At 37.8% G+C, this 23036-nt stretch overlaps 1 protein-coding gene across 15 annotated transcripts in view; it reads right to left on the reverse strand.

Annotated features, from left to right (window-relative positions):
* Nucleotides 1–23036, reverse strand: part of IQCA1 (IQ motif containing with AAA domain 1) — a 230963-nt gene that overhangs the window by 133639 nt on the left and 74288 nt on the right. For all 15 annotated transcript variants that reach the window (XR_005554642.1, XR_005554640.1, XR_005554639.1 and 12 more), the window contains one exon: nucleotides 3002–3086. Coding sequence is in view for 10 of the 15 variants with exons in the window: in XM_039326226.1 (XP_039182160.1) it covers nucleotides 3002–3086 (85 nt within the window). In the remaining 5 variants the exon portion in view is untranslated. The remainder of the gene's footprint in view (nucleotides 1–3001; nucleotides 3087–23036) is intronic.

The following is a 23036-nucleotide window of genomic DNA, read 5'->3' on the forward strand; positions in this document are numbered from 1 at the left end:
TCTAAATTCTCCTCCCCTGAGCACATATTTTGCCAGCATGTCCCCCCCTTAATTTGCTGTCATAAATCATGTTCTCCTATCAGTTTGAAGGCCAAAAGTTCTCTTCCATTTGCAACACGGGATTTTTATCTAATATAATTACCCACATAAATTCTTTCTCCTCCCCTCCCAGCATCATCTGAGTTAACTCTAAAAATACCACACAGCTCTGCATATTTTGTCAGAGCAAGATTATCCAATGTTAGCATCGTTGACAGTGGCCTTACCAAGGCATTGTAAAGTGGTATTAATACTTCACGTGATCTTGATTCTATCCCTGTTAATGCAGCCCAGCACTGTGTTGGCTGTTTTGGCAGCTGTAGCACACTGCTGGCTCATATTTAAGTGATTGCCCACTAGGACTCCAAGATCCCTCTCACAGTTACTACTATTGAGCAAGGTACCCCCTATACTATACCTGTACATTTGGTTTTTCTTGCCTAAATGTAGAACCGTACTTTTTTCACTACTGAATTTCATTTTGTTAGATAGCACCCAGTGTCCAAGTCTGTCCAGATCCTCCTGTATCTTAAGCCTGTCTTCTGGAGTGTTGGCTATTCCTGCAAGCTTGATGTCGTCTGCAAATTTGATGTGTTCCCCATCTATTCCCTCATCCAAATCATTGATGAAGATGTTGAAGAGCACTGGGCCCAGAACAGAGCCCTGGGGCACCCCATTACACACTTCCCTCCATGTAGATGCGGTTCCATTGAGGACCACATGCTGAGTACGGCCTGTCAGTCAGCTACGAATCCATGTGGTGGTGATGCTGTCCACCCCACATTTTTCTATCTTGTCAAGCAGTAGGTTGTGATCTACTTTATCAAATGCCTTATTGAAGTCCAAGTAAATTATATCCACAGCATTCCTCTGATCCACTAACTTTGTCACTTGGTCAAAGAATGCAATAAGATTTGTCTGGCATGATCTGTTTTTGACAAACCCATGTTGGCTTTTAGTAATGACTTTATTTGCCTCTAGGAGTTCGCTGATTCGTTGTTTGATTATCTTTTCCAGAATCTTCCCAGGTATTGAGGTCAGGCTGATAGGTCTATAATTTCTTGGATCCATTTTTTTTTCTTTTTGGAAAATGGGAACTACATCAGCTCTTTTCCAGTCCTCTGGTAGTTCCCCAGTGCTCCAAGATCTTTGAAAAATATAGTTCAGTGGTTCTGAGATCACATCTGCCAGTTCCTTGAGAACCTTGGGGTGTAATCCATCTGGTCCTGATGATTTGAACTCATCTAGGCTGGACAGGTGCTCAATTACCATTTTCTTGCCTATCTTAACTTGTGTTTCTATTCTGTTTTTTATGGCACTATTTTTGATAGGTTGGTCTGTTTTTTCCCTTTGTGTAAAGACAGATGCAAAAAAACAAGTTAAATAGTTCTGCTTTCTCCCTATTGCTTGTCACCTTCTTGCCACTTTCACTCACTAATTGACCAATCATTTCCTTCACTTTTTTCTTGTTTTTTTACATGTTGAAAGAAGCTTTTTTATTATTTTTGACTTTGGTCGCAAGCCTTAGTTCATTATGAGCCTTAGTTTTCCTCACTTCACCTTAGTAGGCTCGGGCTATTTGCTGATATTCTGACTTAGTTATGTGCCTCCCTTTCCACTTTCTATACTTGTCCTTTTTATCTTTCAATTTATCAGAGAGTTCTTTATGCAGCCATGCTGGTTTCTTTTGAGAGGTGTTATTTTTTCTCTTTGTTGGTATTGTGCTAGAATGGGCTTTTATTATCTCACTTTTCAGAATTTCCCAAGTTTCTTGAGTTGTTTTCCCCTTGAGGATTCTCATCCATGGAATCCTTCCCAAGCCCTCTCTAAGTTTATTGAAATTAGCTCTCTTGAAGTCTAGGGCTCTAGTGCTTGTGCTTCCGTAATGTTGAATTCTAATATTGCATGATCACTTCCTCCCAAGGTTCCTGTGGCTTCAACACCTTATATCATTTCATCTCTGTTAGTAAGAATTAAATCCAAAATGGCTAATCCCTTAGATCCCTTCTCTACTTTTTGGGAGACAAAAGTGTCTGCTAGGTTTGTCAGGAATCTGTTTGATCTTCCACTTGGTGCAGAGTTTGTCTCCCAGTTGATGTCAGGGTAGTTAAAGTCCCCCATTACTATTGTGATGTGCTTCCTACATACCATAGTTAGCTGACTAGCAAAAAGTTCATCTATTTCCTCTGTTTGGTTGTGTGGCCTATAGTATACACCTATAGCAACGTCATTTTTTCTCCCTTTTATATTGACCCAAATGCATTCAAGACAGTTTTCATCATTGTTGTGTTCTATTTCTGTAGAGATGTAATTATTTCTTATATAGAGAGCAACTCCACCTCCTTTTATTTATTGTGGGGGCCTATATGTTACAGATCAATTTCTCTTCCCTGCTGCTGGAAGTTAGATTCAGTGAGCTTTTAAAAATAAATTTGTAGAAATATCTTACAGTTTTTTAATTTTGTTGTTTGCTATAATATATAATAAAATTTTGAGGATGGGTAGATAGCAGCAAGTACAAATCTAAGAATGAATAAACAACTTCAACCAACATTTTATATACTCTTGACAGAGACAAAGCACATCATTTCACTTTGTTTGATGTCCAGATAGAGGCCTTTTAGGCTGTGTTCATAATGTACGCAAAGCCCACTGTCACCTGTCAGAGTGAAAGAGACTGCTATAATAATCAATGAACTAATTATCTCTATCAGGTCATTTTGTCTTTTATTTATTAATTTATCAAATGTATTTGTTGTCCATCTTGTGATTGTCTGCTATAAGTAGAATTCATTATAATAACATTTAATGTATGAGAAACAATTAATGCACTATAACATTGCACTAAATGAAATCAGCAGTAGCAGTTTGTTTGGGGATGCCTAAATCATGAATCACTTGTTTACTTGCTTTTTAAAAAGATAGTAAAAACCATATACATTTATACTGAAATAAACTCTACCTCTTCTGGAGTTTTTTCTGAGAAAAGAACTGCTGAGCCGCCTTGTTCTTCATCAGGATAATCAGGAAACTTTCCTGTAATATGCCTGTTTCAATAGAATAAAAATATAAAATTAAATGTACTTGGTAACTAATAGAAGAGAATATTTGTAGCTGACATTCTGTACATGTCAAGGGAGAGAAGAATCTCAACACTGCCTCTAACAGAAGACTTCACTGGAACAGACTGCCAAAATGAACACAGAAAACATAAAACTAACAAAATAGCTACCCACTATCTGTGGCTAGTCTGATGGCAGCCATAAGACACTAGCCAGTCCCATTAAAAGCATCCTGTCTGTTCCCACTCCCACTGCTATCCCTTGCCAAAGCCTAGAGATTAACAGCCACCAAAAAATCACGTTAACCTGCATCTGGCTATTGATACAGTTCTGCCTCAGCCTAGAAGTCCATTCATAGCTCAATGCTCACTACCATTGCTTCCAGTGCTGCCTAGAAGAAGCTTACTGATGTTGCCACAGTGTGGCTCAGAGCCTTAACCAGCTGAGCAGCAGAGCTGAGGCCACTGTCAAACAACTGATAAATGGCACACCTGCACACTAAGCTCACCTAAAACTTCCATTACTATTCCAGCCACTCCAGGTAAAAACAGCAGCTCAGAGCCTACAGTTCCAGTAACTATACCTCTATAATAACGCAATAAATGATGAAAATCTTCTCAAATTACATTTAGATTAATATAAAAGGAAAAAACAATAACATTACCATAGGTGTATACTAGGCCACCCCAGCAGAGGAAATAGATGGAACGTTTTATTAATCAGCTAGCTAAGCTACATAAGAAGTACACCAAACCTCCCTGACCTGGAAAAATACTATCAGGCCATAGTACTAGTATGGGTGCGGGATTGGATACTTTTGAAAAACAGGAGAATATTATGTCTGGAAGGTCATGATTTACAAATAGGATGGCATGTTATGCTATGGGACCAGAAATATAAGATACACAAATATTTTCGAAGGCATTATATCAGATGAGCTTTAATTGATGTATGGGTTAAAACCTGGCAACCAAATTATACTCAAGTCCCCGGCTGGATCTTATCGTTAGAAATGCATGTACATCCAAAGTTTATCCAATTAGAGAAGATTATAACATATAAAAACGTGCTAGATGAGAAAGGGGAATTGAAGCCCAGGAAAATTCTGGGATAGAACTAGAATGGTGGGCATACCTTCAACTATAGGCGAGATATTGGAAAGATAAAAAGAGTTAGGCATAAAAATAGAACTGATAGGGCTGAATAAAATATTATTAGGTACTGAGGATAAAATAATTAAAAAGCTGTATCATTATTTGTTAGATCAGGCAATGTATGAAGAACAGGTAAAAGAAACCATGTTAAGGTGGAGCAGGGATTTTGATCTCAACTTTGATCTGCATATCTAGCAAGAACTATGGGTACGAAATAGGAAGCTTACTTTGGCCACCTCCTACAAAGAAAACCTCTACAAAATGTTCTACAGATGGCATCTCCCACCCACAAGATTAGCTAAAATGGGTCCAAATATTTCTTCCACGTGCTGGAAATATAAATTGGCAAGAGGGACATATTACCACATGTGGTGGGAGTGCTCAAAAGCCCGTGACTTTTGGAACAAGGTTAAAAAATGGCTGGAAGAAATACTAATGATAGAAGTAGAGCTAAAACCAGATGTTGGAGCTATGGGAAGGTTTTTGGTTTTAAGGTAAACAATAGTAAAACTAAATATTATCGAAAAATATGTCTATGAAGGAAAAGGATATTTTGGCTAAATTAACAGGTTTTGAAATAGTGAGAAAGGTTAAACATTTAGGAGTATATATTACAGCTTCTAATGCTAAATTGTACAAAAATAATTATGAGATACTATGGGCAAAAGTTCAAAAGGATTTAAATGATTGGAAAAAATTACAGTTATCTCTGTTGGGGAGAATTTCAGCAGTCAAAATGAATATTCTTCCAAAGTTTCTTTTCTTGTTTCAAATGATACCTATTTTGAAAAAAGATGCTAACTTGGAGGAATGGCAGAAGGGGATTAATAAATTTATTTGGGCAGGGAAGAATTTATAATGTTTTAATAGAATTAAATTCTGAAACGGAGTTAGTTAAAGATTGTATGATTAAATAGGCTCAAAATATTCAAGAACCGATTTTATTGGATACATGGGAGACAATTTGGGTCAGAAATGTAAAATTTACCCAAGCGCAAAATTTAAGAGAAAATTTTTATAAAATGTTTTATAGATGGCACTTGGATCCCCAAAAGTTGTCCCACATGTATCCCAATTTACAGCCCAAATGTTGGAGATGTGGAAGCTTAGATGCAACCTATTATCATATTTGGTGGACATGTAGAGATATAAAAGCTTTTTGGATTAAGATTTGGTGGAATATTCAAAAGATTTTAAAGAGAAAGATAAAGTTTACTCCGCAATTATTTTTGTTGGGTATTATGGATGATTTTGATGTTAAAGAAATTAATTTGATGCTGAATTTTATAACAGCTGCAAGATTATTGGTGGGGCAATATTGGAAGAAAAACTCTTTGCCTACTATGGAAGAATGGGTACTTAAAGTGTCTAATTTAGCAGAAATGGCGAACATTTCCGCCTATTTGAAGGATCATTCACAAGAAAAATACATTTCGGTCTGGAGAAGATGGATTGATTATATTTAAAAGAAATATGAGACTGAAAAGTATTATCTTGCTTATGAGTAGATTTTAGGTTATTATTAATAGTTTAATATGATTCAATTTATATTATTTTTAGTCTTATGGTTTAATTATATTGTTATTTTTGTTTTTAATTTGTTAATGTTTGTTTTGAAAAGGAGTTAAAGTATCTTATGGTTTGATTGATATTATAGTCGGGTAATGTTAGCTAGATTATGATTGTTTATTTGTTACCCTGTAATCAGCTCTGGGAAGTTGGGGAGGGGGGGAAGGGGTGGGAGGGGTTTGGGTTATATTGTATTAAATTTATAAAACTTTTAATAAAAAAACCCCCAGAACTCTTCCTACTAGGCATAACTACACAGAAATACGACAAAGGGATACTTTACTTGATGCTACATATTCTCACCGCTGCTAGATTGGCGTATGCACAAAACTGGAGGAATAAAGAAATTCCAACAGAAGAAGAGATTTTATATAAAATCCTATCGTGTGCTGATATGGATAGGCTCACAATTGAAATGAAGGACAAGACAGAGTCAGATTACTTTGAAATCGGGGACAAATTCTATTGTTGGTGTGAATCAAGGAGAATTGTTCGGGTTTTAAGTTAATGTTAAGATAGAGATATATAAAACTGTATGTTAGTATATAGAGAAATAAATTAGAGACTGTATTGTATAGAAAAATATGTGTATATATAGAGATTAAGAATTATATGTATGATGAGGAACAAATTGTTAGGAATATATACACTGGAATGTTACGTTATGTCCATCTTTGTTTTAACTGTTTTATAAATAAAAAACTTAAAAAAAAGAAGAAGCACACCAAAGAATAATGATGGACTTTAACTATCCAGACATCAATTGGCAGACAATAGAAGATCAGACAGGTTCCTAACACACCTGGCAGTAAACTTTATCTCCCAAAAGGTAGAAAAGGGAACTAGAGGGACAACAATACTGGATTTAATTCTCACTAACAGATAGGAAAGATGAAGCCACAGGAATTTTGGGGGAAAAGTGACCATATAATATTGGAATTCAACATTATGCAAGCACAAGCAATAGAACAAAGTTAAACTAGTGTCTTAGACTTTAAGAGAGCTGATTTCAACCAACACAGAAAGAGCTTGGGAAGGAAAGGGGAAAACAACTCATGAAGCTTGGGGAAAAATGAGATTATAAAAGTGTAGTCTAGCACAATACTATTGAAAAAGAGAAATAAGAGATCCCAGAAGAAACCAGCATGATTGCATAAAGAACTCTTTGATAAACTGAAAGAAAAAAAGGGAACAAGTATAAAAAGCAAAAAGAGGGGCATATAACTAAGGCAGAATACCAGCATATAACCTGAACCTGCAAAGGTGAAGTCAGGAAAGCTAAGACTCAGAATGAATTTAGGCTTGCAACAATGTCAATAATAATAATAATAATTCTTTTGACATGTAAAAAATAAGAAAAAAGTCAAGGAAATGATCAGTCCACTAATGGGAGAAAATGGCAAGGAGGTGACAGACAGCAGGGAGAAAGTGGAGCTGCTTAATTCTTTCTTTCTATCTATCTGTCTTTACACAAAAAGAAAAATCAGTCCAACCTATCAAAAATATGAGCAAACAGTGTGCTGCAGCTGCCAACAAAGGAAACACAGTCCTAGGTTGTAACTGGTCCTCCGCACCCCAGCGGTGTCTTTTCTGGTGGCTGTCCGCTGATGTAGTATAAAGTAACATTTTTGTACTATTGTGATTCATTATAAATACATCTTTGCCTAAAAAGCTGACTTTTCTGGACTTTAAAGTTCCTGTAGAAAAAAATTATAAAGCTTTTTTTGTAGATATATATTGGATTATACATTTTTGTGAAATGGATGCTAAATCACAGAATCCATTTCCTCTTGTGTAGAAATATGTATGTTTGGGTAGTAAATTTATGGGGAGTATTTCCAAAAGTAAATTAGGATTTCATGACTTTGTATCATAAAAATATAGATTTGAACTTTTACAGTGCAGTCAAAAAGACAAGTGTGATATATAAGAGCCGAGGTGGCGCAGCAGTTAGAGTGCAGCACTGCAGGCCACTTTAGCTGACTGTGTTCAGCAGGTCAGCGGTTCAAATCTCACCGGCTCAAGGTTGACTCAGCCTTCCATCCTTCCAGGGTAGGTAAAATGAGGACCCAGATTTATGGGAGCAATGTAAATAAATAAATATATATTTAAAATCAAACAAATAAATGTGAGCACCAGGGAGTGTTTATATATACATACACATACATTGCTTACTGGTGTACACCGCTTAGAGAGTGCTTGCACTTAAAGCGGTATATAAGTCTCATAAATAAATAAATATCCATCATTACTTTGGGAAGGATACCACTAAACACATAATTAAGATCATTTTAACCTTCCTGGATCTGACTACTGAGAACAATAAAAAAACCAAAAATACTGGCCATTTCATTGTTGCTAAGGACGGAAGAAGGTAAGTGCTACAGTACTTCCAACTCATGCGGATTACAATAATCCTAATGCAAAGATTAAAATGGTCTCACAATCAAGAGTTCTTCTCTTTTAAGCTGATCTGTTCAGAGGAATAATAAAGAAACACTTCCATTGCTTGAATTTCAACAAGGGAGCCACAAGGCGACAACATGAAAGACAATTTGGGTTGTTGGTTAAGCACTAGGCTAGAAACAGGGAGACTGCTAGTTCTAGTCCCACTTTAAGCATGAACTTTAGGTCAATCACTCTGAGCAACTTTAGGTCAGTCACTCCCTCACAACTGAACTCATCTCATAAGGTTGTCATTGCTGTGGGGAAAATAGGTTGAGGAAAGAGTATTAGGCTTGAGTTATTTATAAAGGCAGGATAAACATGAATAAACATGAACTAAGATGTACCTCAGCAAAAGTGATGGGGGGAGTGAGGGGATGGGAGCCAATTGCATAAAATTATTAAACGGATTATGATGTTAACAGCACTATGAAGGCTATCACCAATAGTTTAATAAAATAACCAAACACCTTCATGGGATTAAAAACAGAGGGAATGCGAGTATGAGAAAAGCTATGGTCCAAAGAACTTCACCCCTCCTCCCTTGCCTTCATTTAAAAGGCAGCTCTCATCCCCTCCCGAAGCTCGGGGTATGGCAAAGCTTCAGCCGCACACCTCAGGGCGGGGTCTGGGCAACTTTTTGATTAAGCGTCGGCTTAGGAGGCATGCAGGGAGCACCCTGTCACCACTGCCTACCTCACCCCTCCGATAGAGTGGTCCACCGCTGCTGCTGCTTCCCCCCCACAAAGTGCCCCGCCACCAGCCGCTGCTTCCCCCCACCAATAGAGCAGTCCACCGCCACTGCTGCTTCCCCTGCACGAAGCGCCTTGCCACCACTGCTTCCCCCACCCCAATGGAGTGTTCCACTGCCGTCGCCGCTTCCCCCTGCACGAAGCACCCCACCGCCACTGCTTTCCCCACCCCAACAGAGTGCTCCACTGCTGCTGCTGCTTCCCCCACCCACCCCAATGGAGCACTCCACTGCCGCCGCTGCTTCCCCTGCATGAAGCGCCTTGCCACCACTACTTCCCCCACTCCAACGGAGTGCTCCACTGCCGCTGCTGTTTCCCCCTGCACGAAGCACCCCGCACCCCGCTGCCACTGCTTCCCCCACCCAACAGAGTGCTCCACTGCTGCTTCCCCCCCACTCACCCCCAATGGATCACTCCACCACTGCCACTGCTTCCCCCCCACCTGAAGCGCCTCGCTGCCACTGCTTCCCCCACCCCAACGGAGCATTCTACCACCACTGCTTCCTGTTGCATGTAGCGCCCCGCCACCAATGCTTCCCCTCTGAGTGCTCTACTGCTGCCGCTGCTTCCCCCTGCACAAAGTGCCCTGCCACCAGCCACTGTTCCCCCCAGCCCCCCCAACAGAGCGCTCCACAAGCACTGCTGCTTCTCCCCCCAGTGGCGAAGGTGGAGTTTGGAAGGCAGCGACAGGGCATAGCCCAAGTGTGGCCTAGCAGCAGCAGCAAAGCTCGTCCTCCCCACTCAAGAGGCCACCAGCGGCTCCTCGGCTCCCTCTGAGTTGAAGAAAGTGGAGGCGCAATAATGGGATTGCTCTCAATAAAGTGGGCACACATGAGTGAGCAGCGTACCCACCTCTTATTGTTTGAGGGCAATCCTGATGCTGCACATCCACTTTCTTCAACTCAGATGGAGCAGAGGCACCTAAGCCACTGGCAGCCGCTTGAGTGGGAAGAACAAGGAGAAGAGCGATGAGCTTTGTGCCAGCTGGCCGGCCAGGCAATGAGTAGGTTGGGCGATAATGACTGGCTGGCTGGGGAGGGGGATCATGGCCGCTCGGGGGAGATCTGCCAAGCCTTGTGGCAGTGGCATTGCCAGCTCCCCCCACCCGGCCCATTTCCCCAGCTCTGTACAAGATGCTTGGCAGAACCCCCCCCTTCCCACTCCTGATTGGACCCATGCGGCACCTCCTTTCCAGCTCTGACACAGTCCTCCATCACTTCCTCCACCGCTGTGTGCAGTCCCACAAACAAAAGAAGTTTGTGGGACTAAAAAAAAGTTCAATCAATCAATTCCAACTTTGTGAGATCTTTTTTTTCCACGAGAAGTTGGAATTGATTAAACTTTTTTTTTAGTCCCACAAACTTCTTTTGTTTGTGGGACTGCACACAGTGGCAGAAGAAAGGGAGCCACAGCAGAGGGATGAAAGAGCTGCATGCGGCTCCGGAGCCATGGGTTGCCAACCCCTGGCCTAAAGCGAAAATATTTATAAAACCCAGCTTAAAAAGCCACTTGCCTAGCGAGATTTTGTGTTTATTTTTTTGTAAAAGTTTTTATTAGTTTTTTTCATACATTCAGTAATAATTTTTCAACCAACATGCTGTCTGAGTTTACATTCACTAATACAAATTTAATTCCTAATCCTTTATTCTTTCCTCTAGCCATTGATAAAATAAGTCCCAAGTTTGATAATATTCTGTTTCTTCTTTTTCTTTCAGTCTCATAGTCCATCTCTGCGCATTCTAGTATTTTTTAATTATTTCTTCATCTGATGGTATTCCTTCATTTTTTCAGTATTGCACAAATATAATTCTTGCTGCTGTTGTGACATGCAAAATCAAATATAAGCTTTGTTTGTTAGTCTTTTCTGGCATTATACCTAATTAAAAAAGTTCAAGTTTAAAATCTACATGTTATCCCAACATCTTTTCTAGCCAGGTATGTATCTTTTTCCAATAACTCTTTACTTTGTCACATGTCCACCAAACATGGTAATAAGTGCCTGACTTATGTTTAATTTCCAACATCTATCTGACATGTTTTTAAACATTTTTGCTAATCTTGCTGGTGACAAGTGCCATCTATAGAATATTTTATATAGGTTTTCTTTGTAAGAAGTTGACATTGTCAGTTTGTAATTTCTTTCCCATAAATTTTGCCATTTTTCTAATTCTATATTATATCTAAATTTTTTGCCCATCTTATCATTGTTTCTTTAACTTGTTTGCTTTCCATTTTCAAAGTTAATAGGAAATTAAATATTTTCTTAATTAGTTTTTCATCAGAAGTTAACAATGTCTTATCAAACAGTTTGTTCCTTGTAAAATCCATAGTTTAACATCTTTTAGCTTGCATTTGTAAATGTGCCCACCATGATAGATTGATTTTCCATTTCTTGTTTAGATTTTAAATTCCCCTCAGAGTTTAGAATATCTCTATATATCCAGATTTTTTCAAAGTTCACTAAATTTGGGTATACAAATGCTTCCATTATTGACAACCACCCTGGAATTTTCAAATATATTTTAGATTTTATTTTTTCCCAAGTTGTTAATAATACACTTCTTATACAATGATTTTAGAAATATTTATAAACTTTATTTTTTCCATACCATAAAAAGTGTGCCACTCCAATTGTAAATCATACCCCTCCAGATATAACAGCCTTTTATTTCTAAGAGTTATCCATTCTTTTACCCATGTTAATACAGATAATATAAAACCCACTCTGGTAGACCAAGTCCTCCATTTTCCTTGGCATCTTGTAACATTTTTATCTTAATTCTAGCTTTCTTTCCTTGCCAAATAAATTTCAAAATTAGTGATTTAAGTCTTCAAAAAAAATTTTCTCAAGTTTTATAGGTATTGTTTGAAATAAGAATAAGATTTTCAGTAGTATGTTCATTTTCACTGTAGCAATTCTTCCTAGTATTGACAATTGCACGTTTTTCCATTTTTCCAAATCCAGTTTTATTCAATAGTTTTGTGTAATTATCTTCTTTTATCGTTGAACATCTTGTTGTTAAATATATTCCCAGATATTTGACCTTTGTAATGCTGTTTTTTCCGATATTTTTTTTTTTGTTTATCTGTAAGGTTTTTAATTATTACTTTGGTTTTTTCTTTATTTTCAGTCCTGCCATTTCTCCATATTGTTCTATCTTTCCCAATAGTTTAGGAATCATCTCCAAAGGTTCTTATAAAATAAACACCAAATCATCAGCAAATGCTTGTAGTTTATATGTTTCGCCTTTTATTTCTAGCTCTTTAATTTCTGTATCTTGTCTAATATTTTTATTTAAAACTTCCAGAATAAAAATAAATAACAATGGAGATAATGGGCATCCTTGCTTTGTACCTTTTCTTATCTCAAAGTTCTCAGTATAGTCTTCATTCACAATCACTTTCGCTGTTTGTTTATCATGTTTGAAAAATTCTGTCCAAAGTCCATTATTTGTAATTGCTGAATCATAAATTGCCAGGAAACATTATCAAATGCTTTTGGGGCATCTAGAAATATTAGTGCCAGTTGTTTCCCTGGATGTAATTCACAGTATTCTCATACTTCCATTATCACTTTTAAATTATTTTTAATTTGTCTCTTTGGCAAAAAACCATTTTGGTCTGAATGTATAAATTCAGTTAAGCATCTTTTCAGTCTCTCTGCCATTACTGAAGTAAAATTTTTATAATCCACATTCAGTAACGATATCAGTCTATAATTTTTTATCTGTGTCAAAACTGAGTCTTCTTTTGGTATTATGGTAATATTTGATTCTATCCATGTATTTGGGAGTTTAGCCTCCAACAAAAGTTCATTGCAAATGTCTTTCAGCAGTTCACTTAATATATCTTGTAAAGCTTTATATAACTCTGCCGGTAGTCCATCTGGCCCCGGTATTTTCTTATTTTTTTTTGTCTTCTTATGGCCTCTGTTATTTCCATCATTGTTATTTTTTCCTCTAACATAGTCTTACGGGTTTCTGGAATTTTTGGAAGGTTATTTTCTTCCAAATATTGGATCATTCTCTCTCTTGAAATTTCTTCTATATCATACAGTTTCTTGTAATATTCTTTAATTATCTTTTATTTCTTCATTTTTAAATTGTAGGCAATCTTTTTCATCTACTAAATTATTTATCATTTTCTTCTCCTTCTGTTTTTTAAGTTTATAAGCTAACCATCTGCCTGGTTTATTTGCATTTTCTTTTTTTATTTAAAAAGTTTTATTAACAATTAACAGAATAAACCCACTAACCCACCCATCCCCACCCTCCTACCCCCCTCCACTTCCCAGAGCCAAGTACAGGGTTATAACAAACATATTAAACATAATCTAATTAAATTTAACAAATATGTTAAATATAATCTAATTAAATTTAACAATTTATACAACAACTAAATTCATACTTAACCCTTAACTCCCTTTAAACCTTAATAACATATTATAAACAAATCCATTTTTAAACAATTACTATAAAAAAAACCATAATAACCATGAATAAACTAAATAATTCCAATTAAAAATAATATTAATAATACTTATTATATTAAAATTTAATCATAAAATAAATGGAACTTTTTAGTTCCATATTTAATATGAATATAATCTATCCATCTTCTCTATACCATAATATATCTTTCTTGTGTATGATCCTTTAAATAAGCAGAAATTTTAGCCATTTCTGCTAAATTAGAAACCTTAAGTGTCCATTCTTCTATTGTAGGCAACGAATCTTTCTTCCAATATTGACCTATCAATAGCCTTGCTGCAGTAATTAAATTCAACATTAAAATAGTTTCTTTAACATCAAAATCCTCAAAAATCCCTAATAAAAATAGTTTAAAAACTTTATCTTCCTTTTAAAAATATTTTGAATGTTCCACCAAATCATAATCCAAAAAGCCTTACTATTTTTACAAGTCCACCAAACATGAAAGTAAGTTGCATCAGAACTACCACATCTCCAACATTTAGGCCGTAAATTAGAATACATACAAGACAACTTTTTAGGATCCAAATGCCACCTATAAAGCATTTTATAAAGATTTTCCCTTAAATTTTGAGCCTGTGTAAATTTAACATTTCTAATCCAAATTATCTCCCATAAATCCAATGGGATCGGCTCCTGGATATTCTGAGCCCATTTAACCATACAATCTTTAACCAATTCCGTTTCCGAATCCAATTCTATTAACACATTATAAATTCTTTTTATGTGAGCCTTATTCTGATCTTTAATCTGAATTACCAAATTTTCATCTCCTAATGTTATTCCAACTTTCTTATCTAAAGTCCACCTATCCACTATTTGTAAATACTGAAACCATGACTGTAAAATATTTTCTTGCCTTAATACATCTAAAGACTTTAATTGCCAGTCATTACCTGAACAAATAAGTAATACTTTATACGAAACTTTTTCAAAATTCATCCCCTTAGACATCCCCTCAATTACATGTCCAGAAAGTATTATGTCTCATATAACGCAAGTTGGTCGCAACCTGGTCTGCCATTAACATATTAAATTGCGCCCTAAGCATATCTATAGAAGTCTTTAACTTATTATCCGTTGAATTCAAAACAAAATCCTTTTCTTTTAATTTAATCTCTTCTTCAATTTCTTTACGTTTTTGTGTCAATTTAGACCTAAAAGCATTATTCATATGAATCAAAACTCCCCTCATGTAGGCTTTGCTAGCATCCCAGACCATAGACACTGAAGTACCCTTATTCATATTTAAGACAAAAAATTCCTTCAAATGTTCTCTACATTTTTGTACAAGCTCCTCCCGTGTAAATAAATTTTCATTCAGTCTCCAAGATCTTCTATTCCCATCTTCCACAAATAACTCCAACCACACAGGACTATGATCAGACAATGTTCTAGGAAAAATCTTGACTTTTTTAACCCTAGAAAAAAGATCAGTAGTAATTAAAAAGAAAGCAATTCTAGAAAATGATTGGTGTCTATCCGAATAAAAAGTAAAATCTCTTTCATTTGAGTTCCTTTCATGCCAAATGTCAATAAGTTCCAAATCATCTTTCATATCAAAAAAAGCTCTAGGTAGTCTAGTTTGATTAAAAGTTTTAAAAGAGCCCTTTTTGTCCTTCCTTGTATCCAGTACTCCATTTCAATCTCCCATCAAAATAACTGATTTATAATCCAACTGATTTATTTTCCCATGCAAAAACTTGTAAAATTGTTTCTGTTGCTGATTTGGAGCATATAATCCAACAATAAGGAATTTCTTGCCTTGTAATACTAGCTCAATAATAACATATCTTCCTTGAGAATCAGAATCAATTAATTTAGCCGATAAGGTTTTTTTCACATAAATTACAACTCCCCCTTTTTTCCCTGGGGCTGAAGCTATAAAGTGCGACCCTAAACGAGAATTTATCAAATACTTAGAATCCGTCAAAGTTATATGGGTCTCTTGCAAACATACATCATTGTTATATTGTTTCCGATAATGAAATACTTTTTTTCTTTTCTGTGGTGAATTCAAGCCATTAACATTCCATGTCAGAAGCTTTGCCATTTCTGGCAGGTTGAAGCCTTTGAAACATAACTTGAAAATCAGCTGTAGAAGATCTCTTTGGTCTTGCTCCTCCCACAGGCTCTGTAACAATAGTTCCTTCTATTTTTTCACTAGCCTTCTGCTTTTGATCTTTTTCCCTGCGTTTATGCACTGCACGAGTCATCCTTTGTTCTTTTATCTCCAAAGTCTGTACAGCAGACTCCACTTGTAACTCTTTAGCAATCAAAGAAATCACACCTCCAGTTGTTTGCTCTTTCCAGTTTTACTAGCTTGCGGAGATAAGGGCGAATCTACCTTCAGAACGGAAGAATAAACATCTTTTGCTTTTAAAACTGTATTTAATCTGTAACGCGTTCCTAGGTAGTTCACCACTACCCCAGCTGGAATTTCCCATCTAAACTGGATTTGATGATGTTTAAGCTCCTCAGATAAAAAAGTGAATTCTTTTCTTTTTCTTAAAATTTTTGGAGGTATTTCTTTTAAAATTATAACATCTTGATCTGCAATTCAAAACCTCTATTTGTAGAAAGCTTGTATAATTTCATTACAAATTAATCTTCTAGAAAAATAAATGACCACGTCTCTAGGTAGATTTCTTTGTCTGGCAATCCATGAATTTACTCTAAAAATTTTTTCGATCCCATCCCAAATTTCCTCCGGTTTCCATCCCAAATTAAAAGCAATATCTTTGATCACTAACTCTTTTAAATCTTCTTGCGGATTTTCTTTCAAGACTCTAATACGCAACGCAAATACCATATCCCTATACTGTGAAATAATTAATTCATCCTGTGTCAAATCTATCTTATTTTCAACCTCATCAACTCTGCTTTCCAATTTTGCTGCGTTTTCTGTCACTTCATCCAATCTGTCATCAATCCTCTCAATATGCACCGCTAGTCCTTGAAAAGCAAACACTATATTCTCCCTCATTTCTTTGTTCTTTTCCTCCAGTAATTCTGCCACAGCAGCCCTCTCCGAAGCCATTTTAATATCCAAAAGGTCAGCCACCTCCTCTTTAATGTCTAAGGCAGTTTTTTTAAAGCTTCTTGTAAGTCTTTTAGTGAAAATGCAGGTGGAGGAGGAGAAGAAGGGGGTGTTTTTGGCTTAGGTTGAGAAAAAGTCTGTGTTATCAGAGAGGAAATAGAGGCTTTAGGAACCGAAGAAACAAATCGTTTTGAAGCCATTTTTATAAATTCACAGTCTTATATTATAAAATCAAAAAAAGAAAATGCAAATACAATCCAAAAATAAAGAAGAAAGTTCTTGCCTTATATATTGAACAGTCTATTAACTTTGTTGCAAAAGATCAAACAAGAAAGCCGAGCGCTATCTTTAACTTCTGTCACTTTCCCTTTCTTTTCTTCAAACAACAAAGAGGAAAAAAATTGAAGAAGATACTTTTCAGGAGTTAAAGTCCCAGATGATCACAAATCTAATTTCTCCTGGTCAGCTCTGTCTGCTTTTAAATACTCGCGATCTCACTTTGAAAAGCAGATGTGGAAGCGGCGTCTAGCTTTGTTCCTAAATTTCGGAACAAAGACAACCTGGAATGCGGAGTTAAACTCGGGCTCAGAGGGAGATCTACCCTCCGACCTCCCTAAAATTGTGGGGGTCCAGGGGAGCTCTACCTTTACCCAAGAAGCTCTCCTCTTCCTCTTCTCCCAAGGAAAGAGGTTTTAAGCCGCGGAACAGCTGATTTTCGCTGTCTCCGCTGGCTCTTACGCAATCCCAGGGCGGACGGCTAAAAGAAAGCCGCCATCGGTGCAGCTGAACGCCACTGGAAGCCTGCATTTTCAAAAAAAAATTGTTTTGCTCTTTTTATTTGCTATGCCAATTTTTCTGAATCCAACAGATTTAGTTTGTGTTTTATTGTTTCCATTTCTCTTTTCAGAATCTTCTTCTGTGGATTCATTTGCAGTTCTGATTCTAGTTTTCCAAATTTTTCTTTTAATAGAACATATTGCTGTCTTTTCTGTTGTTGTTGTTTTTGCCATGTATGCTATAGCTATACCTCTAAAGTATGCTTTGGCTGAATCCCATACATTTTGTAATGTTGTATCTTCTTTTTTTTTCTTTGAAGAAAAACTCCATTTCTTTTTTTTTTTTTTGCTAATTCTATAAATTCTCTTTTTTAATATAGATTGGTTCAAAATCCATCTTGATTTTTTTTGTATTCCTCTCCACATCACTTTTAAAGGGTAATGGTCTGCCCATGTGCCTGGTTCTATCTCAATTTCCTGCATATTTATCCTCACTTCAGATGTCATCCAGATCATATCAGTTCTGGACCAGGATTTTTGACTGTTTGAATAAAATGTATATTGTAATTTTCCTGGATTAGTTTCCCTCCAAATATCTTGTACTCCAATTTCTTCTTTCATATTAAAAAAGGTCTTAGGTAATCTTCCAGTTTTTCCTGTTTTACTACTTTTAAAGTCTAATGTCCCATCCGCTATCGCATTAAAGTCTCCTACTAAACAAATGTTTTGGTACTCCATTTCTATTACTTTTCTATGGAGATTTTGATAAAATTCTTCCTGGTTATTATTTGATATGTAGATTACTACTAACAATGTTTGTTTTTGATGTAAATATATTTCTACCATCACAATTCTTCCTTCTTCATCTGAATAAATCATTTTAGAATCTATTGTTTCTTTAATATATACGGCAACACTTCTTTTATTCTGTTGTGCTGATGCATGATAAAGTTTCCCTATTTTGGGGTATTCCAATAGCTTATAATGTGGTTTTTTTTATATGTGTCTCTTGCAAACAAATTATATCTATATTTAATTTCTGTAGTTTTCTAAAAATTTTGTTTCTTTTTGATGGGGAATTTAGTCCATTTATATTCACTGAAAAAAATTCCGTTTTCTTTCTCCATTTCAGTTATTTATATTTAGGTCTAGTCCAGTGGTTCTCAACCTTTTTAATGCTGCGACCCCCAACTGGTCGTAAGTTGAGAACTACTCAACCGGTCGTAAGTTGAGGACTACTCAACTGGTGCACCACCGTTTGCAGAATGGGACTTTTGGCGGACTCAGCAGGGCAGAGACAGCCTAGACAATCCCTATTGGCTTTTGAAAGCCAATAGAATTAGACTCTATTCAAGAGAGTCTATTCTATTGGCTTTCAAAAGCCAATAGAATAAAAGGGAGTAGCACAGCTAAGGAAAAGGGGAAAAATGGCGGACTGCATTGTTTGGCGACCCCCGTGAAATGGTCGTTCGACCCCAAATGGGGTCCCAACCCACAGGTTGAGAACCACTGGTCTAGTCGATCTCATGATCCTCTGTTCTCTGGCAATTCCTTCACTCTCTTGATCAGATCTCTCTTTCTGTTCTCCTGTTTGTATCATTGCTTCTTCAGTTGCTTCTTCTATTTCTTTCTGATCTTTTCTCTCCTCATGTCAATGTTGCACTCCTTCATCTAAGAATGCTCGGTTTCTTTCATCAAAATCTTCTGCTTTCCAAACTGAATCTAATCGGTATCTTGTATTATTCCAGTTGATTAAAATCCCTTCTGGCATTAACCATCTAAAATTTATGCCTTTTGCAATCAGCTTTGTAGTTAATAAATGATATTGTCTTTGAGTATCTCTTACTATCTTGGGTATCTGCTTTAAGACCACAATATTTTTTTTTTATTGTAATGGCTCATCTCTAAATTTTCTCAGTATTTCATCTCTTGTTGTTTTGTTTATAAATCTCACATGTACTTCTCTGGGTAGTTTGTATTACCTTGCATAGCTTGAATTTATTCGAAATATTTCATCTATCTCCATTTGCATCTCTACTCTGTCTGCTTTCAAAGCCTCTGCCAGGAGATCAATAATCACAACTGCTATATTTTCTTCTCTGTCTTCAGGAATATTTTGAAATCTTAAGTAGTGTTCCACTTTCACATCTTTCAGAGTAGCTACAGGAAAAGAGTTCAGCCCAATACCGGAATACCCTCAAGCACCCTCAGCTTCTCAGACACTTGATAAATTGGTGAGGGGGTTTTAATTCTACTGTGACCGGGTTGATGATTCTTACAATGGGGAAAGGCCCCATGAATTTCAGTCCTAATTTCTTACCAGGTAATTTAAGGCATAAATATTTGGTTGGCAGATAGACCTTTTCCCCAACTTGGAACACTGAGGGGCTCTCTTTCTGTCTGCCTGCTTTTTATAAATCTTGGAAGTCTTTTTTAAAGCAGATTTCGTGGCTTTCCAAACCTCTTCCCACCCCCTCACCAATTTATCAAGTGTCTGAGAAGCTGAGGGTGCTTGAGGGTATTCCGGTATTGGGCTGAACTCTTTTCCTGTAGCTACTCTGAAAGATGTGAAGCCAGTGCTCCTGTGAACAGAGTTGTTGTAAGCCACCTCTGCAAAAGGGAGGAAGTCAGTCCAGTTGGTTTGTTAGTAGGAAATAAAACATCTGAGATATTGCTCCACCATCTTGTTAGCAGCTTCTGCGGTCCGATTAGTAGACGGGTGAAAAGCAGATGATAGACCTTGAGATGATCTAATTAGCTTAAGAAAGCTCCTCCAAAACCTAGCTGTGAACTACACCCCCGTCCGAAATTATTCGTTTAGAGGCTCCATGCAGCTGGTAGATGTGTTTCATGAACAGTTTAGTCACTCGTTGGGCAGACTTTGCAGCGATGAAGTGATCCCGCTTTGAAAATAGGTCTATCACACTCCAGATGTCTAGTATTTCCTCTACTTTCAGGGAAGTCTATTATAAAGTCCATAGCAATTTCTTTCCATGGTTGAGAGGGGTCTGCCATCGGCTGCAGTAAATCAGAGGGTTTCCCTAGAATTCTTTTCATGGTGGCACATACAGTACAATTCCTGACATAATTTTCCACATCCCGTTTTAATCCCGGCCACCAGAACTGCCGACAGATGAGATGTAGAGTTTTTAAATATCCAAAGTGTCCAGCCTGTTTTATGTCATGGCTGTGTTTGAAAGCATTAAGACAGAGAATTTCTGGCAAGTACAATTTCCCCTCCTTCCAAGCCAAACCATCCCTGCATGTTAGGGAGGTTTGAGTGTCCTTGAACCACTGATCAGTGAGGAGCTCTTGTTTTATTTTCTTTGCTCCAGATCATCAGGATTAGGGGCCTTGCGAGGCATGAGTTGAGCAGCCATTTGTGGATTGGAGATAACTACCTCACTGATCTCTTTGTGCTGGCTTTTGTACTGGATAGCGCATCAGCTAGGAAGTTTTTCCCTCCTGGAATGTACTTTAGAGTGAAGTTAAAACGATTAAAGTATTGTGCCCATCGCACTGTTTCGTAGACAATTTGCGGGGAGTTTTCAGTGCTTCTACATTTTTGTGATCTGTCCATACTTCAAAAGGCACCTTGCACCCTTCTAGATAGTGTCTCCAGTTTAATAGAGCCCATCTGATTGTGAAGGCCTCCTTTTCCCAGACCGCCCACCTCCTTTCACTCTCACTAAATTTTTTCGAGGTGTAGGCGCAGGGTTGCAAGGCCCCACTTTGGTTCTTTGGCAGTAATACAACTCCTATGGCTATGTCGCTGGTGTCAGCTTGAATTACAAAGGGCTCCTCTGGGCATGGGTGCTTTAGGACCGGCTCAACAGCAAATAGTTTTTTTAGATTCTCAAAAGTGGTTTGACAGTCCATAGTCCATGCTAGTGGTTGGTCTGGTCAAGGTTTCCCTCCTCCTTTGCCTGTTTTGAGTAGTTCTGTAAGGGGTAGGGCAATCTCAGCAAAGGAGGGGATGAATTGACGGTAGAAGTTGGCAAAGCCTAGGAAGCTCTGGAGCTGTTTGCGAGTCTTTGGGGGCTGCCATTCAATTACAGCTTTCACTTTGGCTGGATCCATTTCAATGCCCTCATTGGAAATTCTATAGCCAAGATAATCTAATTGGGTCTGGTGACATTCACATTTTCATAGTTTGACATAAAGCTTGGCATTTAATAGTTTCTTTAACACTTTTCTCTCCAGCTTTATATGATCAGTCATATTCGTGCTGTATATCAGGATGTCATCAAGATACACCAGAACCCTTTTGTATAAGTGATCATGTAGGATTTCATTAATCAACTGCATGAATACAGCTGGGGCCCCTTCTGGTCCAAATGGCATGACTTTGAACTGATAGCTCCTCATCAGGCAGTTGAAGGCAGTTTTCCATTCGTGTCCCTCCTTTATTCTCACCTGGTAATATGTCTCTCTCAGGTCTAATTTAGTGAAGACACTCCCCTTAGCCAGGTGGGTTAGTAAGTCCTTCAGGAGGGGGAGGAGTATTTATTTTCCACACTCACAGCATTGAGACCCTTATAGACCCTTTTTTTCTTTAAAAAACACAGGGGCTCCCACAGTAGACTTGGCCCATTCAATGAACCCCCTCTCTAGGTTTTTGTCCATATATCGCTGCATCTCCTCCATTTCGAGGGGGCCATGGCGTACATTCTCGGTTGTGGGAGTTTGGCTCCTGGAAACAGTTCAATGGAACAATCATTGGATTGGTGTGGAGGCAGGGTGTCGCACTCCTTCTCACTAAATGCCTCCGCCAGGTCCCGGTACTCGCTGAAGATGAGTGGTTCACCTGGTGGCAGTAAGGCAGCCACGTCCCTTGCTTATTGGGTGGGCTAAAGTTTCCTGTAATGTCTGTTGAATCAATAGGGTGCTTGCACCCTATAGGTAGCCTCACAGTTCTCATTCCCTTCTTCCACCAGATAAATAGCTTCTGTTTGTCCAACCAGGCTAATCCTAGGATCACAGCCTCAGTCATTTTTGGAGCTACCAGGAAACAAATGAACTCCCAGTGCTTTCCTATTTCTAAGCATAGGGGATCAATTAATTGAGTGACTAAAGTCCTTCCCATCAGGGAGCCATCAGCTTGCTCAAACCTCACAGGTTTGGAGAGCAGCTTTGCTCGTATGCCCATTTCATGGCAAATGGCAAGCTAATGACACATCGGGAACATCCGGAATCAACTAGTACTTTTAAGTCTGCCTGTGCTCCCGACTTAGGGATTATGAGTTTGACTGGCAGCAAGAAAGATGGGACATGTCAACTCACCATGGGTCATCCTCTCCATCGTCACTGTTGAAAGACGGTAGAGCGGGGGTGGATCCAGCCTTAGTCCGGGCGTCCTCCTGCATAGGGAATGTGACTTGGACAACCGGTTCCAGTGTGATCCAATTGGATTTCTCTCTCGTTGGCTGCTGGCCAGGTTTCTTTCTCGCTGCTGGTCCTGGTGTACTCTGCTGTTGGGGGTAGGGGACTGGGCAAATGGCTATCCAGACTCTTCTTAAAAGCCTCCAGTGATGGAGCACTCATAATTTCTGAATGCAAGCTGTTCCACTGGTAAATTGTCCTCACTGTTAGGAAGTTTCTTCTTAATTCCAAGTTGCTTCTCTCCTTGATTAGTTTCCATCCATTGTTTCTTGTCTTGTCTTTTGTTGTTTTGGAAAATAAGTTGAAAATAAGTTCCTGTAACCGTTC

The sequence above is a fragment of the Crotalus tigris genome, unplaced genomic scaffold (genome assembly GCF_016545835.1).
Source record: "Crotalus tigris isolate CLP2741 ecotype Arizona unplaced genomic scaffold, ASM1654583v1 scf7180000024340.7048381, whole genome shotgun sequence".
NCBI lineage: Eukaryota > Metazoa > Chordata > Lepidosauria > Squamata > Viperidae > Crotalus > Crotalus tigris.